Source organism: Rutilus rutilus (genome assembly GCF_951802725.1).
Source record: "Rutilus rutilus genome assembly, chromosome: 18".
NCBI classification, from domain to species: domain Eukaryota; kingdom Metazoa; phylum Chordata; class Actinopteri; order Cypriniformes; family Leuciscidae; genus Rutilus; species Rutilus rutilus.
This window is the reverse complement of record NC_140231.1, coordinates 337,011-364,941: the sequence shown is the minus strand read 5'-3', so window position 1 is coordinate 364,941 and position 27,931 is coordinate 337,011. Positions and strand designations below refer to the sequence as shown.

The following is a 27,931-nucleotide window of genomic DNA, read 5'->3' as shown; positions in this document are numbered from 1 at the left end:
CATTACAATAATCTAGCCTTGAGGTCATGAACGCATGAACTAATTGTTCCGCATTTGTCAATGAGAGCATATGGTGTAATTTAGATATATTTTTAGGATGGAAAAGTGCGGTTTTACAGATACTAGACACGTGACTTTCAAATGAAAGATTGGTATCAAAGAGCACACCCAGGTTCCTAACCGACGACGAAGACTTAACAGAGCAGCCATCAAGTGTTAGACAGTATTCTAGATTATTACGTGAGGACGTTTTTTGTCCAATAATTAGAATCTCTGTTTTTTCAGAATTTAGTAGTAGGAAATTACTAGTCATCCAATTTTTTATATCAGCTATGCATTCCGTTAATTTTGTGAATTGGTAGTTTTCGTTAGGTTGTGAAGAAATATAGAGCTGAGTATCATCGGCATAACAGTGAAAGCTAATTCCATGCTTCCTAATGATATCTCCTAATGGTAGCATGTACAGAGTGAACAGCGGTGGTCCTAGTACTGAGCCTTGTGGTACGCCATACTGAACTTGTGATCAATAAGACATCTCTTCATTTACTGCTACAAACTGATAACGTTCAGATAAGTATGATTTAACCCATGCTAGTGCAATTCCACTAATGCCAACATAATTTTCAAGTCTATTTAAAAGAATGTTGTGGTCAATAGGGTCAAATACAGCACTAAGATCGAGTAACACTAATAGAGAGATACAACCACGTTCGGATGATAAGAGCAAATAATTTGTGTCTCTAACGAGAGCTGTCTCGGTACTATGGTATGGTCTAAATCCTGACTGAAAATCTTCGCAGATATCATTTCTTTCTAAAAAGGAACACAGTTGTGAGGAGACCGCCTTTTTCTAATATCTTTGACAGAAAAGGTAGATTCGAGATCGGCCTGTAATTGACTTATGGCTAAGCCACGCCCCCAAATGCGATGAGCCAATCACAGTGCGCATAGCTAACCCAATACACTCGGACATTCTCTGCTTCCACGTCCATTGAAATGCATTGCAGTTAGTCAGTTTTCATTCGTTTTTATATGTTTTTTTAATTTTATTTTAAGTTTAAAATGGTCAAACGGTGTGCATGGGGTACATGCAACTCCGACACTAGGTATCCTGAGAGGCTGGGCTACGGTGTGTATTTTTTACCCTTTCCCAAGCCACATCTCAACCGAGATAAGTGTCTGCTCTGGATTAAGTTATGCGGTAACTTAGACCACAACTAAGATAAATTAAACAAGGATGTCTACATCTGTTCTAAGTTAAGTCAACAAAGTTAAGTTGAACGTTATCTTTAACGTAACGTTAGGCTAACGTTAGTCTAGCTTCTAGCTGAACAAAATGATGAAGTTCGTTTTTATGTTTCCACTGTTCGATCGCGCCCGCGCCTCTCTCTCTCTGAGACACACACACACACACACACACACACACACACACACACACACACACACACACACATTTCAGCATTGCAATATTGACATCGCAGCCTGTTCATTATGCTGCGTTCACACCAAACGCGAATAGAGCGTCAAATTCGCGCGTATCGCGTCTAGTTCGACGCTTGAACATTTTGAATCCATTAGCTCGTCCAAAGCGAATAGGACGCGCGTATAAAGCGAGCGTTTAAAGCAAAATAGCACCAAACTATAACGTTTACACTGTGACCTGTAAATCTTTGTCTGGAGCTGAAGCTTTTTATCAACCTTCTCAACAATAAAATGATTAATATAACCCTCCAATGCATAGTTAAGGCCCTTTTGGTAACTTCGAGATGATATATAATCTTTCTGTCTCCAAAAATCAACAATTGCCTCCTGTGAAATGTCTCCTACTGTGACAGCTGCCATAGCGCGAATATTGACTGTTTGTCTGAGTGAGTGGATTGGGCGTGGCTAGGGTTGCAAAGGGGCGGGAAATTTCCGGTAAATTTCCGGAAAGTTTCCGGTAAATTTCCATGGGAAGTTAAGCTGGGGAATTTTGGAAATATTCATTACCACGGCAACCGCTTGCGCGTCCACTCTGAAAGTAACTGTACACATAAGAGACGGATAGATACATTATTTAAGGTTATTTCTATTCATTAGAATATTGATATATGAACTTGTTGTCAAGTAAGCCCCGTTGCGTCTCTCTAAACTTTCAGTGTGCTGCACTGCTCTAGTTGACTTCTGCGCCTTCCCCCTGAAAATATCACGTTAATTTTGAAAACGTAATTCCTTTTGTGGATCCTCTTGGTCTTTCTTCATGTTTCTTTGACAAATATCAGTGTCTCAGTCTCACGCACGCCTACTTATTTACATGTCGCGGTATACACGTAATAAAAAAATCTGTTACGGTTGACATTTTCTTCCGCGGTAACGATATACCGTCATACTGCCCAGCCCAACTTATGTGGTAAATAAAGTTATGCTAGCTTATTTAGCATCTAACTTTTCAGCTTGCTATCTACTAGATGAATACATTTGTATGTGATATTTGCAATTTAAACATTTAATAAATATATTTTCCAATAATATCATCAAAACTTACTTCACTTTGTTTAGTCCACAGGCTCAAATGTGTGCCTTCAATAGTCTTGTGATTTGGGCTTCTGTACATGTGATGGACGCATGCACAGTGCCAGTAGGGGGTGTGGTCTCAATAGTCATGCAGTAAGCAGTGTGCTATATGCATGTGATTGAGGAATGGCATGGATATTCAAGTGTATTTGAATGGCATCTGTTTGTTTTAGTCAAGATTATGCTAAAATATACTTTCCTCAACTATATTTAAGTTCCCTATGAGAGCCAACCTTCAACTTTGAAAATTCCCAGTTTATTCCCGTTTATTCCCATAAATTCCTGTTAATTCCCTTAAATTCCCATTAATTCCCATGGAAAGTTTCCATCTTTGAAAATTCCCAGAATTTTGCAACCCTAGGCGTGGCTTAGCCATAGGTCAATTGACTAATTCTGTAGGATCAAGTTGTGGTTTTTTAACAAGCGGTTTAATCATAGCCAGCTTAAAGGTTTTTGGTATGTATCCTAGAGACAAAGATGAATTAATGATATTAAGAAGAGGATCTATGACCTCTGGAAGCATCTCTTTCAATAACTTAGTCGGTATAGGGTCTAACATACATGTTGTCGGTTTAGATGATTTAATGAGTTTAGCGAATTCTTCCTCTCCTATAGCAATAAATGAATAAAATTTTTCCTCAGGGAGACTACAATGCACTCCTGATGCGATACTGTAGTAGACGGTTGCATAGTTATAATTTTGTCCCTGATATTATCAATCTTATAAGTGAAGAAGTTCATAAAGTCATTACTGCTGTGCTGCTTGGAAACTTCTGGGCTTGAAGCTTTCTTTTTCGTTAGTTTAGCCACTGTTTCAAATAAATACCTAGGGTTTTGTTTATTTTCTTCTAATAGGGTTGAAAAATAAGCAGATCTAGCAGCTTTTAAGGCCTCTCTGTATGCAATCGAGCTCTCCTTCCATGATGCAAAATACCTCTATTTTTGTTTTCTTCCAGTTGCGCTCCATTTTTCTGGCTGCTCTCTTAAAGGCCCAAGTGTGCTCGTTGTACCACGCCGTTGGACTATTTTCTTTAATCTTCTTTAAGCGCAACGGAGCAACTGTGTCTAAAGTGCTGGAAAAGAGAGAGTTAAAAGTTTCTGTTGCAATATCAAGTTCTTCTAAGCTATCTGGGATGCTGAGATGATGAAACTGATCAGGAAGATTATTAATAAAGCAATCTTTAGTGGCAGAAGTGATAGGTCTAACATATTTGTAACACGGAGTCGGCTTTGCAGCCTTGGCTAAATGAAGTTTACACAAGACTAGATAATGATCTGAGATGTCATCGCTCTGCTGCAGAATTTCAACGGCATCAACATTTATTCTGTGTGATAATATTAGATCTAGAGTATGATTACGACAATGAGTAGGTCCTGACACGTGTTGTCTAACTCCAATAGAGTTCAGAATGTCTTTAAATGCCAATCCCAATGCATCTTTTTCGTTATCTACATGTATATTAAAATCACCAACAATTAGGACTTTATCTGCAGTCAATATTAATTCTGATAGAAATTCTTTGATAAAGTCTGTATGGTGCCCTGGTGGCCTGTATACAGTAGCCAGCACAAATCTCAAACGTGATTTGTCATTTACACTATATATTTTTACATTAAGGACCAACACTTCAAAAGAAGTATATTTAAGACTAGATTTCTTAGTGATTTTGAAAATATTACTATAAATTACAGCGACACCTCCCCCTTTGCCTTTCAGATGAGGTTCATGTTTATCATTTGCTCATCTGTATTATAGCTGTTTTTTATTTGTTGAACTTCAATTACATTTTTAACCTTAGATGGGTTGAAACGTTTTTTGGATTTCCAAATTCGGGGAACAGACACAGTCTCTGTATGCTGATATCTAGGTGAAAGAGTCTCTATGTGATGGGATTTATCTGACCTTGGTGACGTGAGACAGCTAGCAGACGGTCGGTTTAGCCAGTCTGTCTGCTTCTTGACCTGAGCCCCAGATTGTCATGTTTTATCTCTAAGACTATGTGCCAAATTACTATACCATCTCTTTTCAACAGGTCAGGTCTGCCCCAAAAACTTTTCCAATTGTCTATGAATTCTATATTATTTTGCGGACACCACTTAGACAGCCAGCCATTGAGTGAGGACAATCTACTGACTATCTCATCACTCCTGCGAACAGGAAGGGGGCCAGAGCAAATTACAGTGCCTGACATCGTACTTGCAAGTTCATACACCTCTTTAATATTAATTTTGGTGATCTCCGACTGACGGAGTCGAACATCATTAGTGCCGACGTGAATAATAATCTTAGAAAATTTACGATTAGCATTTGCCAGCACTTTTAAATTTGCTTTGATGTCAGGCACTCTGGCTCCCGGCAAACATGTGACTATGGTGGCTGGTGTCTCTATTTTCACGTTCCATGTAATAGAATCGCCAATAACTAGGGCACAATCAACAGGATTCTCAGTGGGTGTTGCACTGAGTGGGGAGAACCTGTTTAATGTTGTTATCGGAACGGAAGAGCAGTGTTTTGTCCCGCGACTACAGCGTCTCACCGTCACCCAGTCGCCCTGCTGCACAGGCTCTACTTCAGCCAGAACCAAACAGTGTACAGAGTTCACTAAGCTAGTCGCATCCAAAGCAGTATCTAAAGCCCTTGAATGCTTACAATCCTAGATTAAAGTTTGGATACGTGTCTCTAGTTCTGAAATCTTCCCCGTCAGCCTTACTATCTCCCTGCATTTATCACATGTAAATCCTGTGCTGACAGAGAAGGATATGCTAAACATGTTGCATGAGGTGCAAGTAACAATAAGAGGAGAATAAGTTATTTCATAAACTTAATAACTTAATGCACAAGCAAACTTGACTGTGCTGGTCATAATGTGTGACTCCTGGGGCCCGTTCTTCGTACGTTGCTTAAAACATCCGAGATCAAATTACACATCCAAGATGATATCATCGTGCTAATCATGATCTGGCTAATTAGGTTCTTCGAAAACACTTGCCGGATATGATTAGTATCGCTGGATTTAGTTATCTGAGATAATTGCGCGTTCATGCGCTGGTTAAAAGGGGATATGTATCGATAGTAGAAACATTGATCAGCAACGCTGCTATTGGCTGCTCAGCGTGGCCAAAGAGCGCGCACAGTTTTTCTCCTCAGCAGAGCAAGAACTAATAGTCGAAGTTTATTCGGAATTTTAACGTTTAATTAAAACGCCAGGGAACACCTCAAAGTCTGCAAAAGCCAGGAGAGAGGGCTGGCAAAAAGTAGCAGACAATTTAAATCCGTTAGAAGTGGCCATGTTAGATGTTTTTATCACTTAATAGCCTATATTTTTGTATTTTAATAATTGCATAATTACTTTGTTCATTGTAATGTCAGTCACCACACTAGAACATGGGAACAAATAAAAGTGAAGTACAAAAATATTCTACATAATGGTAATTTTTATATTATAGTCTCTTTTATAAAAGGCACTGTTAAATAAATGGTTCTCTGTTTATAAAAGCAACCAAGAAAAAGGCTGAAAAAAAGAAAAGATCTTAGTAGCCTACACTGTAAAATATTTTTTGCTGCATTAAATTAAGGCCGTATAGTCATTTCAACTGTTAAATCTTGAGTAATGATGAATTGCTTTAACATAAGTTTATCAGTTTTCACTTTCACAAGTCAATGTAAAAATATTTTGCCATGAGTTTTTGATCACATTTTCCCGAGTGTAGTTCATTGTAATGACATTGTGTTTTCCTCTTTTGTGCACTTTTACATAATACACCAACACTTGTATCTGTTCCCAAGAAAGTGGAGCTGAAATATGTGCAGTAAGTGGACATTTTCTAACTTTCCAAAGGAAAGAAAGTATAAGACTTTGTAATGTCTATTTGTTTCCATTGCACTGGACAGTGAATAAACCCTCTCAGATAACTGTCATATGGAGGAACTAGCCTACCTGCAAGTGCATAAATAACTTTACTTCATTTATACTTGTATGCTTTATGGCTGCAATATAAGTTGCAGGATTCCACATCTACAGAAAGGCCTACAGAAGAGTCTGCACAGACAGAGGAGACATAGGCCTACAGGTGGCCAGTGTATAGCCAACTTTTCCTTTTTATTTGTTGCATGAGGCATGTGTCTAATATCTCTTGTTGCAGGCACTTGACCACTGGCTTTTCTTTAGGAACTAAGCATATTTGTCTTTTATTAAACATTTAATGAAAAGTGTGTTTTTTTTTGGCAATGTTGTGTAATATGGCACATGCAACAATGTCACAGGCCCTGTCAGGTGTGCAACCCTCAGACTTTTCAGACACTGAAATCTTCCCTTTAGTTAGCCAAAGTTCATTTCATTGTGTGCCCTTGTCCTGGCTAGAGCTGCATTGTAACTGGTTTGGGCTCATAAAACACCTGTCTGCAGGCAGGAACATGTCATAATCACCTATGAAAAAATTCAGTTCTGTTAGGATCAGCATAAGTGTATGTAATACAGTAAGCTTGATATTTAATTGTGGAACTTTCCTTACCACTTTCAAATAATGTGCATAAATGTGAATCTCTGAAAATTCTTAAGTCATGCACAGATCCTGGCCATTTTGCTTTCACATTTGTGATATGGATGTGATATTGATGTAATATTACTAATCTGGAATATTAAGAATCACAATAGTAACTGGGCTGCACATTTACATTGTGAACCCCCTTTCTGTTCACATAATCCCCTTCATTGAGGCCTTGATGGCAGTCTATGGTAGCCTATAGTCTATGGTACCAATCACGTTAGTGAAGCCTGAGTGACATATCTGTAATCGGCACGGTCATGATTGTATGATCTTCATAAAAAATTATGATAGCTTAAAAAAAAAAAAAAAATTCTTTAGCCTACAACATTGGGTCTTAAGTGGCTTGGAAATGCAAAAAAAAAAAACCTGTTTTTTTAAACAAAAAAGCGACAATCTCACGAATCACGAGAAAATATATATATCTCAGAAAGTGCACTATCGCGCTGCGCTGGACTTCCCGTATCAGCTCCGCTTATGAAGCCGGGATCTAATCCTGTTAACATGAAATAAGCTGCTCCCGAGCAGGTTTAAGTTTGCGCACATGTTGCTATGACAGCAAGTCCAGGATGAGCGTTGAAGAACCAAACAATCCAAGATCATGCCAAATCGCCAACAATCAAATCCAGCTAAGTGAGTTAGCGACGTACGAAGAACGGACCCCTGTTCTGGACACGCTATTCCCTCAACAACGTGCTGAAATGGCAACTAAACACAGAGAAATCACAACGTTTTATCACAACCCCATTTCCAGAAGAGTTGGGACATTTTGTAAAATGCAATAAAATTCACAATCTGGGATTTGTTAATTCTCTTGAACCCTATTTTAACTGACAAAAGTACAAAGAAAAGTTTTCCAATGTTTTCACTGAACAACATAAATTGTATTTTGTAAATATAAACAAATTTTGACATTGACGGGTTCAACACTACAAAAAAGTTGGGACAGAGGCAAAACAAAGTGAAAAGATTATCCAAGTTAGATTATCCAACTCTTTTGAAACAGTCCACAATGAGCAGGTGAATTGGTAATAGTTGAGGGTATCGTGTTTGGGTGAAAAAGAGCTTCTCAGACTTTGTAAGCAAAGATGGATCATGGCTCACAACTGCCAAATATCATGAGAGAATTGTCAAACAATTCGAAAATCACATTGCAAAGAATTTATGTCTTTCACCGTCTTCCATACATAATATTGTGAAATGATTAAGGGAATCCAGAGAAATCTGTGTAGTGCAAATCTGTCTGTGTAGGGCAAGGGAGGAGACCTCTGTTGAATGTGCATGACCTTCAAGCCCTCAGATGGCATTGCATGAGAAACCATCATGCTACTCTGTTAAATACAGCCCCATGGGCTCAAGAGTACTTTGGAAAACCATTTTCACTTAACACAGTATGACACTACATCAAGAAATACCACTTGAATCTCTGTTACGCAAGAAGAAAGCTATACTTCTTGTTCTATGCGGAGATGCTGAGTTCTCTGGACCCGAGCTCATCTCAGATGCTGTAAAACACATTGGAAATGCGTGCTGTGGTCGGATGAGTCCATGTTTCAGTTTGTTTTTGGGAAAAACAGACATCAAGTTCTCAGTCCCAAAGACAAAAGGGACCATCCAGATTTTTGTCAGTGACAGGTACAAAAGCAAACATCTGTCCTGGTATTGGGGGGCGTCAGTGCAAATGGCATGAGTGACTTGCATTAGTGTGTAGTTATCACTGACATGGAGGCATATATTTGGATTGTACAGAGACATAAACTGCCATCAAGATCACATCTTTCCTGGGAAGCAAGGCAACGCCAGGCCTCATTCTGCACATGCTAAAACTGAGTGTTTTCAAGACACTCTGCACCATAGCAGAGATGTGTCTGATGCCTCCAGTCCATACCTGCCTCTTATTGAAAATGTATGACCCATCATTAAAAGGAGAATCCGACAGTGATGACCACAGACTGTTGAACAGCTATCTTGTATCAGACAAGATTGGGCAAATATTCCACTTGCAACACTTCAACAATTAGTATCCTCAATTCCCAAATGATTAAAAAGTGTAATTAAAAGGAAAGGTGATGTGACACAGAGATAAACATGCCTCTGTCCCCCAACTTTTTTGGAGTGTGTAGCAGCCATCAAAATCCAAACTTTTTTATATTCACAAAATAAAATTATGTTGGTCAGTGAAAACATTTATTTTCTTTGTACATTTGTCAATAAAGGTGCAAGAGAATTAACAAAGCACAGATTCTTGATTTTATTGCATTTTATAAAATGTCCCAACTTTTCTGGAAATGGGGTTGTACAAAAGTGTTCTCATTATAATGTCATGTATATGACAGTCCCAGTCAAAGTTATTAATTTGCATTGCCGTTTAAGCTGCGCACGCTAAAGTTAAAGATGATCACCAGTACAATGAAGCGTTTTACTGCATCGTTCATCAACTCACCAAACGCATCCTATATGAGATTAATCAGATAAATCTACACAAAATAGACGTAATACAACTTACAATGGCACAAAATGCTGCGAATGCTCAAGCGAACTTGACTGTGCTTGTCATGAAGGCTTGACTCCGCGCTCTTTGGGCCACAACGCGCTCGTCGCGCTGAAACACTGCCGAACAAGAATCCACAACATTCTTTTACAGTCGTGTTCTCATTTATAATGTTATGAAGCCTATATGACAAATTTGTGCTGCACATGTTGCACTGAACTGTATCTTCTGTTTCGAAGTGATTCCAATCATATCAAGCAATTAAAATCCATCATGTTGAACAGCGTGCATCCCTACTGTCTAGAACACACAGAGACAAGCGGAGTGATACAAACGGTGAACAGACCCAGTGCTGATACTGGTGAAATATCACACTCCTGGAAGACTCTCAGCCAGTCAGATCCCAGGACCACAACTAACTGTTGGATATAGTTATATAGTGTTTGTCCTGTTAAAGTTATAAACCTATGAAGCAGGAACGTATTAAATCCTTAAAATATAAAACAATACAACTCTAAAGTGACATTGCTAATTCCAGTAGGCTACTCACTGGGCTACTGAGGCGCCTCCGCTATCGTTCACCAGCATCCTCACCATTAGGCCACGACTGGGGCTGGAAATGAATGAGGTACCCTTGAGCAAGACACCGAACCCCCAATCACTCCCCGGGTGCCACAGTGAATGGATGCCCACTGCTCCGGGTGTGTGTGTGTTCATGGTTTACAGTGTGTGTGTGTGTGTGTGTGTGTGTGTGTGTGTGTGTTCACTGCTCACTACTTCTAATGTGTGTGCACTAACTTGAACTGGTTAAATGCAGAAGACAAATTCCAAGTATGGGTTACCATGGTCATCCCTTGAGGAAACATCATAAAGGCAGGGGTATTGTTGCCATAGCTCTACGAAACTTTCCTCCATTGCAACAATACTATCGTCTCTCTTTCGTTATAGCATGTTTGAAAGCTGTGTACTGAAGAGCTTCTTGTGTTTCAATCAGAGGTGGGTAGAGTATCCAAAAACTGTACTCAAGTAAAAGTACAAGTACTTATAGAAATATTTACTCAAAGTAAAAGTAATAATCTTAATAGTTACTTGAGTAAGAGTAAAAAAGTATCCAGTGAAAAAACTACTCAAGTAGCTAGTTACTTCGGATCATATAGGCCTATATATACAGTGAGGAAAATAAGTATTTGAACACCCTGCTATTTTGCAAGTTCTCCCACTTAGAAATCATGGAGGGGTCTGAAATTGTCATCGTAGGTGCATGTCCACTGTGAGAGACATAATCTAAAAAAAAAATCCAGAAATCACAATGTATGATTTTTTAAACTATTTATTTGTATGATACAGCTGCAAATAAGTATTTGAACACCTGAGAAAATCAATGTTAATATTTGGTACAGTAGCCTTTGTTTGCAATTACAGAGGTCAAACGTTTCCTGTAGTTTTTCACCAGGTTTGCACACACTGCAGGAGGGATTTTGGCCCACTCCTCCACACAGATCTTCTCTAGATCAGTCAGGTTTCTGGGCTGTCGCTGAGAAACACGGAGTTTGAGCTCCCTCCAAAGATTCTCTATTGGGTTTAGGTCTGGAGACTGGCTAGGCCACGCCAGAACCTTGATATGCTTCTTACAGAGCCACTCCTTGGTTATCCTGGCTGTGTGCTTCGGGTCATTGTCATGTTGGAAGACCCAGCCTCGACCCATCTTCAATGCTCTAACTGAGGGAAGGAGGTTGTTCCCCAAAATCTCGCAATACATGGCCCCGGTCATCCTCTCCTTAATACAGTGCAGTCGCCCTGTCCCATGTGCAGAAAAACACCCCCAAAGCATGATGCTACCACCCCCATGCTTCACAGTAGGGATGGTGTTCTTGGGATGGTACTCATCATTCTTCTTCCTCCAAACACGTTTAGTGGAATTATGACCAAAAAGTTCTATTTTGGTCTCATCTGACCACATGACTTTCTCCCATGACTCCTCTGGATCATCCAAATGGTCATTGGCAAACTTAAGACGGGCCTTGACATGTGCTGGTTTAACCAGGGGAACCTTCCGTGCCATGCATGATTTCAAACCATGACGTCTTAGTGTATTACCAACAGTAACCTTGGAAACGGTGGTCCCAGCTCTTTTCAGGTCATTGACCAGCTCCTCCCGTGTAGTTCTGGGCTGATTTCTCACCTTTCTTAGGATCATTGAGACCCCACGAGGTGAGATCTTGCATGGAGCCCCAGTCCGAGGGAGATTGACAGTCATGTTTAGCTTCTTCCATTTTCTAATGATTGCTCCAACAGTGGACCTTTTTTCACCAAGCTGCTTGGCAATTTCCCCGTAGCCCTTTCCAGCCTTGTGGAGGTGTACAATTTTGTCTCTAGTGTCTTTGGACAGCTCTTTGGTCTTGGCCATGTTAGTAGTTGGATTCTTACTGATTGTATGGGGTGGACAGGTGTCTTTATGCAGCTAACGACCTCAAACAGGTGCATCTAATTTAGGATAATAAATGGAGTGGAGGTGGACATTTTAAAGGCAGACTAACAGGTCTTTGAGGGTCAGAATTCTAGCTGATAGACAGGTGTTCAAATACTTATTTGCAGCTGTATCATACAAACAAATAGTTAAAAAATCATATATTGTGATTTCTGGATTTTTTTTTTAGATTATGTCTCTCACAGTGGACATGCACCTACGATGACAATTTCAGACCCCTCCATGATTTCCAAGTGGGAGAACTTGCAAAATAGCAGGGTGTTCAAATACTTATTTTCCTCACTGTATATATATATATATATATATATATATATATATGAAGACTTCATGATGCTCGTATATTTAAGTTAAGTAATTTCACTTTAATAACAATTAATAGGTACTTTTCATTGCCATTTAAGTGAAATAACTGAACATAAACATACAAGCTTGATAAAAATGCTCTTTTAGAAGAAAATTTCAGATGGTACTTAGAGGCTTTTGCATCTGAAGTCGTCATATATAAAATTATATTATTTAGATTTTTTTTTTTTTTAAATGACTATTATTATCATAAGTAGATAGGCTATCTTTCCAACAAAAACAGAAGAGACAAGCATTATTTCTGCCATCTGTATAGCCCGAAAATCATTGCCTGTCCTTTGGTTTGTATAATAGTAACTTCTACAACTACATTTGGATTATTAGACATGTAGAAATAAAGTGAATCTTCAGAGTGTTGCATTCCAAGGCATGTAATTGACACAGAGAAGAAAGAGTTAAAACTCTTCACATATGTGCTCGCGCTCATGACTGCTACATCTGAACACACACACACACACAAAAAAAAAATTTACATCGACGGATCTTCTTCTGTCTGTTCTCCAAAATATAATTAAATGTATATTTCTGCAAGCATGTTTAAACTGGTTAACTGTGTCTACGGCAGGCAAAGGCATTCGTTTTCAAGTCGAGTTCGCACGCCACTGCACAATACACACAAACTACCGCGGGATGGCGGGTGTTCATAAACTGTGAACAATGGTACCTTATTTAATGTATAAATTAATGTATATGTCCAAAAACGGGTAATGTCATACTTTCTAGTAGTGCTATCGTGGCGTAATAATCTGTCTGGTTGTAAAATGTATTACTTGAGTGAAATGAAATACAGTATATCGTCCTGTGGAATCATTCATTCACAGACAGCTTACGAAGATCTTCAACTAATAAAGATTTTCATCGCTGGCAAAAATATGATGCATTTTAAGATTTGTTCTCACTTGACTGTAGGCTACTGTAGGTCCACTGCCACTTCATCTAACGCTCTTGATGTTCTTAAATCTTCCTGTTACGACTCCGAGTCGAGTGTGAATTGAAAGCGCTTCAGACGATTCAGTGCGTGCAGGAACTGAACAGTTCATTCAAACTGATTCGCGAACCGATTTAGACAGATCTGCCAACTTGTTTGATGCAGTCTTTGAACAGAATCGACTAAAAAGAGTGATTCATTTGTGAATTGAGCCAGAAATTTCAAGCCCAGAAAAAAGATACAGCGCGCTTGGAATAAACTACGCATTTAACAACACATATTGCATTAAAATAAAGTAACGAGAGGAACGTCGCCCAACGTAACGGAGTAAAAGTACAGTTTTTTCATTAGAAATGTACTCGAGTTAAAGTAAAAGTACCCACATTTAAATCTACTCTTAAAAGTACAATATTTCCAAAAAAATACTCAAGTAAATGTAACGAAGTAAATGTACTTCGTTACTACCCACCTCTGGCTTCAATTGGTCAGTGTCACAGACGTGATGGAACTCCTTGTGGAAGGGCGCAAAAATTAAACATGCTAGTCTTTGTCAAGATGTTGTAAAGCATTGCAGAGTGTAGTGAGTGAATGTGAGTGTGTTAGTGTTTAGTAAGTATATTTGAGTGTGAGTGTAGTGAGTGAATGTGTGTTTTTGTGTTAGTGTGTGAGTGTGTGTGTAGTGAGTATATGTGAGTGTGTGTGTGTTTGTTTACTGATTAAATGTGTATTTACTGACATTGTGTATGTTTTTTATAGTGTGGATCATGGAGGAGAGTTCAGGATTACAGCAGGACTGCACAAATGTACGTCTACACGCACACACACACACATACATACACATACAATATATACAATATGGATATACAGAAGTCACAGTTTGGTATGATTTCAGTGCAATAGGAAAAACAGTCACACTTTAGTTTAGGGTCCAATTCTCATTATTAACAACGACTTTTGCCTCAAACTCCTAATTACTGCTTATTAGTTAGTAAAGTTAAGTTTATGTATTGGGTAGGATTAAGGGTATTAGAATATGATCATGCAGAATAGGCATTAATATGTGCTTTATATAACCCAGGACTTTTATTTTCGAATGCGCATGCGTCGCGTCTGAACGCGTTGTTGTTTTTGGAGCTCCATCGATTTGATTTATAAATCTAGATTTTATTCTTTAAACTTACAACAAACATTTTCTACTTTACCTCACTGAGAAGCACTACTGCTCAACCCTCATAGTTACAACGCGGACTGTTGAGCAGACGCGTCTCAAGCCTATTAGTGATCCAACGCTGGATACTCCTATAGGTTACTCCCGTGGATCACGGCTGAACGCGTCTTCTCAACACTCACTTACAAACATTTTTCGCCTATCGTGCGTCTACTCTACACCCGTACCACTAAAAAGACGGATTATATCTAAAACTTCAGTCATAAATTAGTATTAATATTGATAGCATCACTGGTAGCTTCGTTGCTAACTTACTGTCCATCTGTTAAAATGGCGAATATATCAGATGAAAGTAGTCTACCTTTTGGTGCAGGTGAGGACACATTTGAGCTGCACGCACTGCAGTCTGAGCTGGAAGCTGTTGAGAAACAGATCCACGACCTTTTATTGAGACAAGCCGAGCTGATAGACCGGCGGTTAGCTCTTGAAACATCACGCGCCGATGCACACAAATCAGAGATTAACGTTACTAACCCGCTGACTCCGACTTCGTCTACTCCGTGCGTTTCTCAACATAGGTCCCGAGCGCCGAGGTCGCGATCAGCCATGGTCTCGTTCACTCCGGCTCCAACACGCCACCACGAAGCCTGGGTGGTTCCGCAGCGGAAGACGCGAGTCAGGTCTAGACCAAGACTCTCTCCGACCCTCCCGGTTTTCGAGTTATCCACACAAAACCGCTTCTCCCCTCTTCGCGAAACAGAACGCGATGCTGTGATCATCGGCGATTCCATCATTCGGCACGTACGCGCAACGTTAGGTAAAAGTAAGGTGCACAGTCACTGCTTTCCTGGTGCTCGTGTTTCTGAAATCGCTACTCACGTTCCCGAGATTCTGAACGGTGACGAGCGCGTCGGAACTGTTGTCCTGCACGCAGGAGTGAACGACATCAGGATGCGCCAGACAGAGATTCTGAAGAAAGACTTCAGGAATCTGATCGATACGGTACGCAGCACATCGCCTGAAACAACGATCATAGTGTCAGGACCGCTTCCCACGTACCGACTAGGACATGAAAAGTTTAGCAGATTATTTGCGCTAAATGAATGGTTAATGTCATGGTGCAATGAGCAGAAACTGCTCTTTGTAAATAATTGGAATCTGTTTTGGGAGCGTCCTAGGCTTTTCCGTGCTGATGGCTTACACCCAAGCAGATTCGGAGCAGATCTTCTGTCGGATAACATCTCCAAAATGTTAAATACCTTTTGACTAGTAACCAAAAGTCTAAATCATAGTCTCTGCTGCACCAATTTAACTGATATAAATACTAGTGTAGAATATTGCATAGAAACCGTGTCTATTCCTCGTTTAGTGAGATCAAATAACAAATCTACTGCAGGATCTAGGAAAAATCTAATTGTTATTAAAACAGAAAATGTTGCTATTAGTAAACAAAAACAATTTCTAAAGCTAGGTCTTCTAAACATTAGATCACTCACACCTAAGGCAGTTATTGTAAATGAAATAGTCACAGATAATAGCTTCGATGTACTTTGCCTAACTGAAACCTGGCTTAAACCAAATGATTATTTCGGTCTAAATGAGTCTGCTCCTCCTGGATACTCCTATAAGCATGAGCCCCGTCTGATTGGTCGTGGCGGTGGTGTTGCGACAATTTATAGAGATATTCTCAATGTTACTCAGAAAGCGGGTTATAAGTTTATTTCGTTTGAAGTACTTGTACTAAATGTTACGCTCTTAGATGTTAGAAAAACATCCCTATTATCTCTAGCCTTGGCTACCGTATATAGACCGCCTGGGCCTTACGCTGATTTCCTAAAAGAGTTTGCAGATTTTCTCTCAGACCTATTAGTCAATGTCGATAAAGCATTAATTGTTGGAGATTTTAACATACACGTAGATAATCCAAATGATGCGTTAGGGGCTGCGTTTACAGATTTATTAAATTCATTTGGGGTCAAGCAAAACGTCACCGGACCAACTCATCGTCTTAATCATACACTCGATTTAATTATATCACATGGAACCGATCCAACCGATATAGATATTATACCGCAAAGTGATGAAGTCACTGACCATTACATGGTAACTTGCATACTGTATTACGTACTGCTGTAATATATCATGCTGCGCCGCGTTATCAACCAGGCAGAACAATCCTTCCATCCACCATAGATAATTTCTCAAATTGCTTATCTGATCTGTCTCAGCTGCTGCCTGAACCCAAACAAATAGATGAACTAGAAGAACTAACTAGCACTATGAGCACTATTCTCTCTAGAACATTGGATGTTGTTGCACCTATTAGATTAAAAAAGGTCAGAGAGAAAATTAAAGCACCGTGGTACAACAATACCACGCATGTTCTAAAGAGAGAAACCCGTATTTTAGAGCGTAAATGGAAACAAACTAATTTAGAGGTCTTTAGAATCGCGTGGAAAGACAGTATGTCACGTTATAAAAAGGCCCTAAAAGCAGCCAGGGCTGAGCACCTCCGCAAACTAATAGAAAATAACCAAAATAATCCAAGGTTTTTATTTAACACCGTGGCTAGACTAACAAATAAACAGACATCACCCGAACAAAATATCCCGTTACAGTTTAGTAGTAATGATTTTATGAAGTTCTTCACTGAGAAAATAGAAAGCATCAGAACCACAATTGTAAACGTTCAATCTTCAGTTGCGCCTTATAATTCAGCCTTAATTATCACCCCGCAAGAACAATTACAGTGCTTTACAACTATAGAACAAATAGAGTTAAATAAACTTATCACTTCCTCTAAAACAACAACATGTTTATTAGATCCGATACCAACTAAACTACTGAAAGAAGTGTTACCTGTAGTGGAAGAGCCTCTCCTTAATATTATTAACTCGTCTTTATCTTTAGGTCATGTTCCAAGAACATTTAAACTGGCAGTTATAAAACCTCTCATTAAGAAACCACAATTAGATCATAATAACCTAGCAAATTATAGACCCATTTCAAATCTTCCATTTATGTCTAAAATATTAGAAAAAGTGGTGTCCGCTCAATTGTGTTCTTTCTTGCAAGAAAATGATATCTATGAGAAGTTTCAGTCTGGTTTCAGGCCGCACCATAGCACTGAAACTGCGCTCGTTAAAATCACAAATGATTTACTTTTAGCTTCTGACCAAGGCTGTATCTCAATACTAGTTTTACTTGATCTTAGTGCTGCGTTCGATACTATAGATCACACAATACTCTTAGATCGACTACAAAATTGTAATGGTGTTCAAGGACAAGCATTAAGCTGGTTTAGATCATACTTATCTGACCGCTACCATTTTGTCTATTTAAATGGAGAAAAATCGATCATAACTCCAGTAAACTATGGAGTGCCGCAGGGATCTGTGTTAGGCCCTCTATTATTCTCAGTATATATGATGCCACTTGGAAATATTATAAGGAAACATGGAATTAGTTTCCATTGTTATGCTGATGACACTCAAATATATATTTCATCACGGCCAGATGAAAACGCTAAATTATCCAAATTGACAGAGTGTGTTAAAGATATAAAAGATTGGATGACGCGTAATTTTCTTTTATTAAATCCAGACAAAACAGAGGTACTACTTATCGGTTCAAAAAACCGCCCACAAAACCTCTCGCAATACAACTTTAATATAGTAGGATGTCCTGTTACTTTATCCTCTACAGTAAAAGACCTGGGTGTTATACTCGATTGCAACCTGTCTTTCAAAAATCATATTTCATATGTTACAAAAACCGCCTTTTTCCACCTTAGAAACATTGCTAAGCTACGTAATATGCTATCAGTTTCTGATGCAGAAAAGTTAGTTCATGCATTCATGACCTCGAGACTAGATTACTGTAATGCTTTATTAGCCGGTTGTCCTGCATCCTCAATTAACAAGCTACAGTTAGTCCAAAATGCCGCCGCTAGAGTTCTTACTAGATCAAGAAAATATGATCATATAACACATATTTTATCATCACTGCATTGGTTACCTATAAAGTTCCGTATTAATTACAAGGTATTGCTACTGACTTATAAAGCCCTAAACGGCTTAGCTCCAGTCTATTTAACGGATCTTCTATCGCCCTATAATCCATCGCGCTCTTTAAGATCACTAAATTCAAGGCTTTTGGTCATACCTAGGATATCCAGAACCACCAAAGGAGGGAGAGCATTTTCACATTTAGCTCCAAAACTCTGGAATAGCCTTCCTGATACTGTTCGTTGCTCAGACTCGCTCTCCCAGTTTAAAACTAGATTAAAGTCGCATCTCTTCAGCCAGGCATTCATATAATATTTTTAATCTTACAGTTCAAATTACAATCCGGCCTCTAGTTAATAAACGCCAGAGGAGAACTGGCCCCCGACTGAGCCTGGGTTCTCCCAAGGTTTTTTTTTTTCTCCATTGGGTCACCTGATGGAGTTTTAGGACACTATTAGGTCACTTGATGGAGTTTTTCGGTTCCTTGCCACTGTTGCCTTTGGCTTGCTCAGTTGGGGATATTCTGGGGATATCTAATTTGATTTTATCAATAAATTCCACTAGAAACAAACCTTGTTGTATTATTTTAATTTAATACTGTGAAGCTGCTTTGATACAATCTGTATTGTGAAAAGCGCTATACAAATATACTTGACTTGACTTGACTTGACTTTATAAGTCCTAATAAACAGCCAATATCCTGGTGATAATCATGCTAATAAGCAAAAAGTTGGAGTAGTACTAGGGGTGTGACGAGATCTCACGCCACGAGATCTCGCGAGACTAAAATGTGACGAGATTTCTCGTCGAGTGAAAAGCTGTCTCGTGATATCGCCATGATGGAGCGTGAGGGTGAAATTAGCATAGAATATGCCACCGCTACATTTACATTACGCTGGCCACCGCCTCCACTGTCGTTTTCTCTTTTTATAAAAATAAAAACCATTGTAAACGTCTGCTCTGCTCATCCAGCACGAGTTGCAGTCGTACACAGTGCAGCAGGAATCACGGTTCACTGATCGTGTGAAGATGACGGATGATTTAATGCGCAACAGAGCCTGAACGTCTGATAAATGTCTTATCTTGTAGAATGGGCGCTCAGCACTGCCGCTACGGAGTACGTGCGATCGCGAATCCCAAAATGAAAGTAAAACACGATCTCCCTGATTCGCACAAATTAGGCTCCATACAATAGCCTGTCTCGCAATATCAAACCTATCTCTGGACTGTGTAGTCGTGACTCTGGTCTCTGTTTGCACTTTGAATATTGAGAGAGTACTGTAACGTCTGAAGAACGACAGACAAGGGAGGCTCTGTTTCTTAACTTTTAATCGGAATGCAAGAACAACTGTAGGCCCTACACAAATGCACCAGCCTAACTCACTCGCTCGCTTGCTTCTCTCGACCCAACCTTTTTCCGAACTTACCACCTTAACCCTATAACTGCCGGTACAAAATAATACAGCAATTTTAAAACAATTATAAAGAGTCTGTGCGCTATAGTACTTTGATTATGGTTGCACTTGCACTCATTGTTTGGACTTAATAAGGATTGGACTTTTTTTTTGTTATTTATACTGTTTTTATTTCTGTTCAATTTGTGGAAAGGAGTTAAATTATGAGGTCACACACAGCCTCAATCAGAAGTTCTGGAAGCTCATAATTCATGTACAGTAAGGTCTGAAGAGACTCATGTGAAATCATACAGGAGAAAAGCCGGTTAGTCGAGTTTGTGGCAAAACCTTTTACAGTGCTTGTATATTGTTGTCTTTCAATGCATTTGGTAATTCATACTCACCAGAGGTGGAAGTAACGAATTACAACTACTCATGTTACTTTAATTAAGTAGTTTTTTCAGGTACTTAAACTTTCAATCTTTGACCGGCATTTCGGTAGCCAATAAAAATATCCGATCGTAAACGGACCAATAAAAACCCTGATATTTGGACTGAAAAAATTCACCGCAGACGCAGGTTTTGAAGAGCTGATCATAAGTGAAGGAGGCAAGGAGCTCAGAGTGATTAATGGACTGAAAGTTTGGAGAAACAACAAACTACATAGTAGTGTTGTTAAAATATCTATAGTTTGATGCATATCCATACTGAAATATCTGACAATACTCAATATCTGTTCCAATACTCATTTTCTGCAGTATAATATACACCAATACCAGCTGCGGTTTCTCATTCTCTCATCTCTCCGACAGCGAGTTTGACACACCCGCCTCCTCTCAGCGCGGGATTGCATGTTTTGCCTAAAATTTTATTCATATGGCATATTTTAATGGCAATATTGTAACGCGAGGGCACATCAGTGTTGTTTTTGGCAGCCCTTTTAGTTTTAGTCTTAGTCTTGTGGACGAAAATGCTTTTTAGTTTTAGTCACATTTTAGTCACTTAAACTTAATAGGTTTAGTCAAGTTTTAGTCGACGAAAAACAAAAGGTTTTAGTCAATTTTAGTAAAAAAAAAAAGTCTTTAACAAATTAATTTAGGTTAAAAAGTATTGGAAATGGGCTTAGGTTTGACAGGTTGTAGCAAGTGTTGCAATTCATAACAATTATTATTTTTATTTTTAACCTCTGAAATGATGACTTCTGGTGAATATTGTGGAAATTGATACATTTAGATAAATATATTTCATACCTTATAGCATATTATAATCAGGGCTTGACATTAACTTTTTTGCTCACTAGCCAATGTGGCTAGTGGTTTTCCAAAGTTACTAGCCACACAGCATTTTTACTAGCCACATTTTTGTTGTTGTGAAACTACCTGATAAAAGTTGACTATGGCGTGCTAAAATTTACTTGAACTAGATTTACAACCCTTTTAAATGTAAAACCACTGTACACACCAAATCAAGACTACATAAATATATAACAATACAGGTCATTATCATTAGCTCTGATAAGGTTGTGTGTAAAGCTCCTTTTTTTAAATAAAACCATGTATTATGTATTATATGTCGCCACATAGCTCCACCGGCATACGACATAACTCCAGCAGGGCAGCTAGCTGTCTCTTCGTTTCTGTGTTGTTGGTCACTAGCGCGCAAGCGCTAGGCAACACTGTGTGCATGTAATACTCAGTAGGGCTGTCAAAACTGCTCAAAAATGACGTTCGAATATTCCCTCTAAAAAACACAGCCTATATTCGAACTATTCGAACATCTGGTTGCGCATTTTGTCAATGACGCGCATTACGTCAATAACAAGACAAATGAATACAAAGAGACATAACTACTTGTATAGGTAGTTTATTTAAGTTTAAACATATTTGACAACAAAAACAAGTAAATCAACTAATGGCCAAGACCGCAGACCTCACTCTCGCTCACTCACTCGCACTCGCAGGCACTCTCTCTCTCTCTCTCTCTCTCTCGCCCTCACCGTCATGCTGCGTTCACACCAAACGCGAATAGAGCGTCTGGCGCGAGTGATTTCAATGTTAAAGCCTTGTTTATACTCGACGCAGCCGCAAGATTGCGAGGCGCGCGCGGCAAAAATGACGTCATTGCGGAGTGGGCGGTCTCGCGCGTTGGGTTCGCAAGACTATGGCACTTTTTGTAACATCGCGCACGGCGCCGCATCCGAAGATGAACGATTTCGAGGCGACTTTGTCCGAGCTGGTACGTCTGTACCAGCATGTTTATGATCCTTCCATGCGGGACCATAGAGACAGTCAGATGGCACAGAATTCCTGGAGGGAAATTGCGAAGACGTTGGGGAAGGAAGACGTATTTTGTCGAAAAGTTTGGAAAAATCTTCGAGACAAATTTGTCAAAGCCAAGAAAAAAGTCCATGGAAGAAGCGGTGGATCCCAGGTGGATACAAGAACAATCCGCCAATATTAAACGAACTAAGTTGGCTGTCCCAGTATGTAAAGCACCGTGAAACCGATTCCAATATGGAATTCCAAGTTGAGGTGAGCAATATTTTTAATTACCTTTTCTCTTTTAAAAGTTAAGGAATTTAACTAGTATTTTTTTGGTAATTTAATTTTGTTTTGACGTAAATAGGCGTAAGATTGTATGATAGGCCTATGTTGTATAACGTAATTACTTAATTAAAAGTTAAGTTGTATGTTTCATTTTTAAGTTATTAGCAAAGTAATACTTTTACTGTGTTGAACATGTAAGTATATAGTAATGTGCCTGAGGAACTTGAATACATTGTGTTTACATAGGCATTCTATATTTCTGTAGCATTGTGTTTTTTAAAAGACTTTTTATTGATTTTTTTGACTTATTGCCTTTTTAAGGAGGAAGATAACACCAGAGATGATCATATCTCCATGGCCACACAGTCACCTGGAACATCTTCAACATCTGCTTCACCTCCAGAGACAACAACTTCGGACAGCTCCTCACCAGTTACGCCATCACCACCCCCCATCTCTCCACTTCCTATAACATTGCATATTCCACCATCTCCTACGCCATCTTTGTCCTCCCTACAAACACCATCACCGAGAGGCAATCCACAGCATCCCTTCCAGTCGCCATGTCCTTTATCCCGTAAAAGAAAACGGAGCACTGAAGATGTCCTGCTAAAAAGACTGGAGAGGCTGGACGAAGAGAGACAAAGTGCCATGCAGCAGGACAATGAGGACTACAGGTTTACATTAGTTTTAGCTGACATGCTTGCAAAAGTGGACCCAAGGAAGAAGCTTGATGTAAAGTTCAAGCTGAATCAGGTCCTTTTTGATGCACTGAGGGACAACGATGCATAGACTTTGTTTGCCATTACACACATTACAAAGTACTTAAAAATTTGTAAACAGAAACTTTTTTTTTAATCTATTGTGTATTATTTAAAATTCTAATTCATTTACAAAAGAGATTTGTTTTTATAGTTTGCTGTGAAATAAAAACAAAAACTAAAGATTGTATTTTGTGTTTGCATTCATAAATGTCTTCATAAATAACAGTGAGGCAGTACACTGATGGTAACAGACAGTGATTAACCTCATTCTTTTGTCTCTATACACATAGAAACATTTACATTGATGGCGACCAATAAAAGCCTCTCATTTTGTGAATAGAAACACATTTCTATTAAGCACCCAGTTTGCACTTGTCTAAAGTAACTGCTTACATTTACAGTAGCAGAAGTTTGCCCTGCTGATAAAATTAAAGTTTAAACACTCTTCAATAAGGCTTCAGCTGTTTTATTTAGTTTGCATGCAGTGAAAGTACAATAAACCTACTGCATGTATTTTTGTATTACAAACTCAGTTACTGTAAATGCTATATTAACAAAAAATAAAGACTTATATTTTTATTAACATTGCCAAAGAGTAAAAAGGTAACGCATGTTTTTATGTTAGTTAATGCCACATGACTACATTAGTCAACATTTTAAGTGGATCTTAAAAGTTTATCAAAGTTGTCTTAAGACAGCAACAGGTATCATTCAAAAATAATTGTAGAATTTTGATGAAAGGTTTTGATCCACTTCAAATGTTGACAACTGTACGTTATCATCAACAAATGAAAGTGCATTGTAAATTGTTACCAAGCCATTAATGAGGTGAATGACATTGTATTTATAGCTTGCTGTGAAATAAAAACAAAAACTAAAGATTTTATTTCATGTTTGTCTTCATAAATAGAAGTGCTGCAGTACACTGATGGTGACAGACAGTGATTAACCTCATTCTTTTGTCTCTATACACAAAAACATTTGCATTGATGGCAACCATTAAAAGCCTCTCATTTTGTGAAAAGAAACATTTGCATTGATGACAACCATTAAAAGCCTCTCATTTTATGAATAGAAACACATTTCCATTAATCACCCAGTTTGCACTTGTCTAAAGTAACTGCTTATATTTACAATAGCAGAAGTTAGCCCGGCTGATAAAATGACAGTTTAACACTCTTCAATAAGGCTCCAGTTGTTTTAACTACTTTGGATGCATTGAAAGAACAAGAAGCCTATACTGCATGTATTACCTTTTTTATATGAATTTCAGCAATTACAAACTCAGTTACTGTAAATGCAATATTAACAAAAAATAAAAACTATTTTCATTAACATTTCCAAAGAGTAAAAAGGTAACGCATGTTTGAATGACATTACATTTATGAAATGTTTAAATATCAATAGGGTTTTATGTAGATCTTCTCACCACTATATTTTTTGTTATTTTAAATCGATCATTGATTGTTACATGAGCATTTTGATACAGTTTATATAACAAGAATGAAAACACAACATGTATAATATGTGTTATTGCTTTATTAAAATTAAAATTAGTATAATAAAGGACAAAACAAACACAAGACAACAACACTGTTCAATAACTTTGTTGCTAGTTCGCAACTTTACTGTAAACAGCCCCTTCTGACAACAGATTCCTGCCATGGTACAAGTCCCTGTTGTGTTTGAAAAAATGACTTCAGGTCATTTCTCACTGCAACGGCAGCCCGGGATGCTCGTGCAGTTGACATCCTTCCTGCAGCAAGCAAGTTGCTGTCCCCAGAAACAAGCCTTCTCCATTCTCCTGGCATCTGTTCCCCAATTGCTGATGTACCGTCTGCAAAATTTGGAGGAATGTACTTGGATGCAGATGATGTTGCAGCATCAGTGAGGGTTAACATGTTGTGAAGAGCCACACAAGCCTTCACAACATCCACAGCCTTTTCCGGATGAAACTCCATTGGCCGCCCTAGAATCCTCCAGCGTGCCGCAAGGATACCAAAAGAGTTCTCGATGACTCGTCTGGCCCGCGAGTGTCTATAATTGTAGACTTTACGGGCTTCATCCAAGTTGGCACCTGTAAAACAAACAATTTAACAGATTTAAGATAATGTTCTTTCTTACATTATTCACAATCATATCAAATACATGTTATATTAATTAATGTGGCACAATTTGTTTTTACCTGGATATGGGCGCATCAGGTTCACATGGAGTGGAAATGCAGCATCTCCTAGGAACACATGTGGAAGTTTGATGTTGGTGCCTGGCAGGTTTTCAGGTCGTGGGAGTTCAAGAGTGCCGTTAAGAAGTCTTGAACCATAAATGCTGTCCTTGAAAATCCCACCATCGCTTTCACGTCCGTAAGAGCCAATGTCCACCATAGTAAAACAATACCTGGCATCACAGACTGCCATTAGAACAATTGAGTGGGTGCCTTTATAGTTATAAAAGTCACTTCCAGCATTTGGGGGTGCCTTGATTAGGATGTGTTTCCCATCCACACACCCCAAACAGTTGGGAAAGTTCCACACTCTCCAAAACTCATGCTTGATGTCAAGCCACTCGTTGCCTTTTGGTGGAGACACAAAATCGCCTTTTAATGCAGTCCATATTGCTTGGCAGACCTCACTCACCACCACTGAAACTGTGGTTGATCCCAATTTGTAGCTTGAGGCAACACATTTTTGGGCACTTCCAGATGCCAGTATGCGCAACGTGACTGCCAGTCTTTCTTGCAAACTTACTGGGCTGGTGTGGGCTCTTTTATGGTCCAAATACGGTCGGATACGATGTAGCAAGTCGTCGAACCGCTGAGCAGACATTCTAAAATAGCCAAAGTGCATTTGCTCGTCCATTGCACGCATTTCTTTAACAAGTACACTGTACTCTCCATCTATTTGCCTGGTGGCGTTTAATGGGCGGACATACCATCTTCTTCTCCTTCGTCTTTTAGTTAAAGCTAACAAACACAATAACTCTTCTTCAGCATTCAGCTTGTACATGTCCACGCGAGACGCCATGTTTTCCCCATAGACAGTAAAAGAAATGGACACAGCGACCCCATTGGAACTCAATTGAGACAAGTGAAGCCCATTTTTCGCGATTTCTTAGCACTTCCTTTCCTGACGCGCAGACTCAAACCGAGCAAAGCGTTACACGGACCACGTGAGCAACCCGTCTGTCTTCTAGGAGCTGTGCCAAGAGAAATCTGAATCATTCCCTTCCGAATCTTGCAGAGACGGAGAGTGTGAGTAGGAGCTGTCCATGAGCTGGAGCAGGAGCAACTTTGCTAGGTATTCTGATTAATTATATTGTCATTTTGCCTCCACGTCCCCCCGATTGCCCGTGAGCTTCTCCTCCCGTCCATACGGTAATCTCTCTACTGTGCGACAGAGAGTCGCGTGGTTATGACGCAATCGTTAGCCTACTTTTACAAAAACTGCTTCTACGGGGCCATAACATAAGCTACAAGGTAATGGAGCATTTTATACATTGTCGTGTTTCTTTAGAAATAAATAATGGACAAATGGAGTCTTTAAACGCCTCAGATGTAAAGTTATTCGCTGTCAAAGTGACGCCAAAATGAATGGGAGTCAATGGGATGCTAACTGCAGGTGAAGTTCTGCTACAAGATGGCGGCACGCGGCCGACTTCAACTTCCGGTCGACTTACTTCCCCCCTGGTTTTCCCTACCGTTTTTCCGGCAAACTACTTCTTCACTGCTGTTTCCCGGTGGTTTAGAGGTAAATTACTCCGAGTCGCCCCCTGTCGTTTCAAAGAATAACACAACGGCGCGTGCGTCAAGTATAAATGCCTCGTCCGTCTGGAGAGGTGCGCGCGCGGTCTGCGGTGACTCGCGCTCTTGCGGCTGCGTCGAGTATAAACAAGGCTTAAGTCAATGTAAAGACGCGTTTACGCGCGTCTGGAGGTCTTGCGGCGCGAATGAGGCATCACGCTCTCTGCGCATGACGGTTCAAATGAACAACAACAAAGCAAATGTTGAGTGCTGATCAAGAGGTTTGTGCAAGCAATTTAAGGTCGCGACTCTTATATAGCAGGCTTCATTCAGTGATTGAAACAAATATTATTAACATTAATTGAAGTTTTACAGTATATAGAACCGACACTGAACGCTCCGAGCGAGCTGTGCTGTGGTAAACATGGAACTTTTCCTTGACATGAAACAGTAAATAATCAAACCAGTGGAAGCCTGCAGTGCATGAAACTGCTGTATCTAACCTACCTTATTCATGCAATATCTATTCAGTCAGTACAGTAGCCTACACTTTAGTAATGTTTCTGTTTAACGTGAACGCTTCTTCCTGTGACCTGTCCCTGACCCTTCAGGCAGCGCGCCCACTCGCAAAGCAGACAGCCGCGCCTCTGCTAGCGCGGGCGTTTTTCCACATTCGAGTATTCACTTTCACCTTCGAAATTCTGTTTTTTAAAACTATTCGAATATATATTCGAATTTAGAATATTCGTTGACGTTGACAGCCCTAATACTCATGGGAGTCGTAGTGTGTCACACTTATTGCAGATGCCTTTTGAAAAGACTACAATTATTCAACCCGCCAAAGTGGCTAGTTGGAGTGACTATGTTACCCGCCACGAGCAAAATCCACCCGCATTTGGCGGGTGTTAATGTCAAGCCCTGATTATAATACAACTTATTAGGCTT

At 39.4% G+C, this 27,931-nt stretch overlaps 3 protein-coding genes across 5 annotated transcripts in view; 2 read left to right on the top strand and 1 right to left on the bottom strand.

Annotated features, from left to right (window-relative positions):
• The window catches only part of LOC311277420 (uncharacterized protein), a gene marked incomplete at its 5' end in the record, with an annotated part of 199,500 nt that overhangs the window by 24,200 nt on the left and 147,369 nt on the right, over window positions 1–27,931 (bottom strand). The gene's annotated exons all lie outside the window — the stretch shown is intronic.
• The window catches only part of LOC311276836 (NLR family CARD domain-containing protein 3-like), a 97,936-nt gene that overhangs the window by 60,146 nt on the left and 9,859 nt on the right, over window positions 1–27,931 (top strand). For 2 of the 3 annotated variants that reach the window (XM_084386783.1, XM_084386784.1), the window contains exon 9: window positions 14,125–14,171. In XM_084386783.1, the coding sequence (XP_084242909.1) occupies window positions 14,125–14,171 (47 nt within the window). Of the gene's footprint in view, window positions 1–6,340; window positions 6,364–6,553; window positions 6,583–14,124; window positions 14,172–27,931 lie in introns of those variants that run through there. The other variant, XM_084386785.1, reaches the window with a different exon arrangement.
• Window positions 18,121–23,658, top strand: LOC311276856 (uncharacterized protein). Its single transcript, XM_084386814.1, has 2 exons — window positions 18,121–22,468; window positions 22,805–23,658. Exons 1-2 carry the CDS (start codon window positions 22,451–22,453, stop codon window positions 23,273–23,275), a joined length of 489 nt encoding a protein of 162 aa, XP_084242940.1. The 5' UTR covers window positions 18,121–22,450; the 3' UTR covers window positions 23,276–23,658.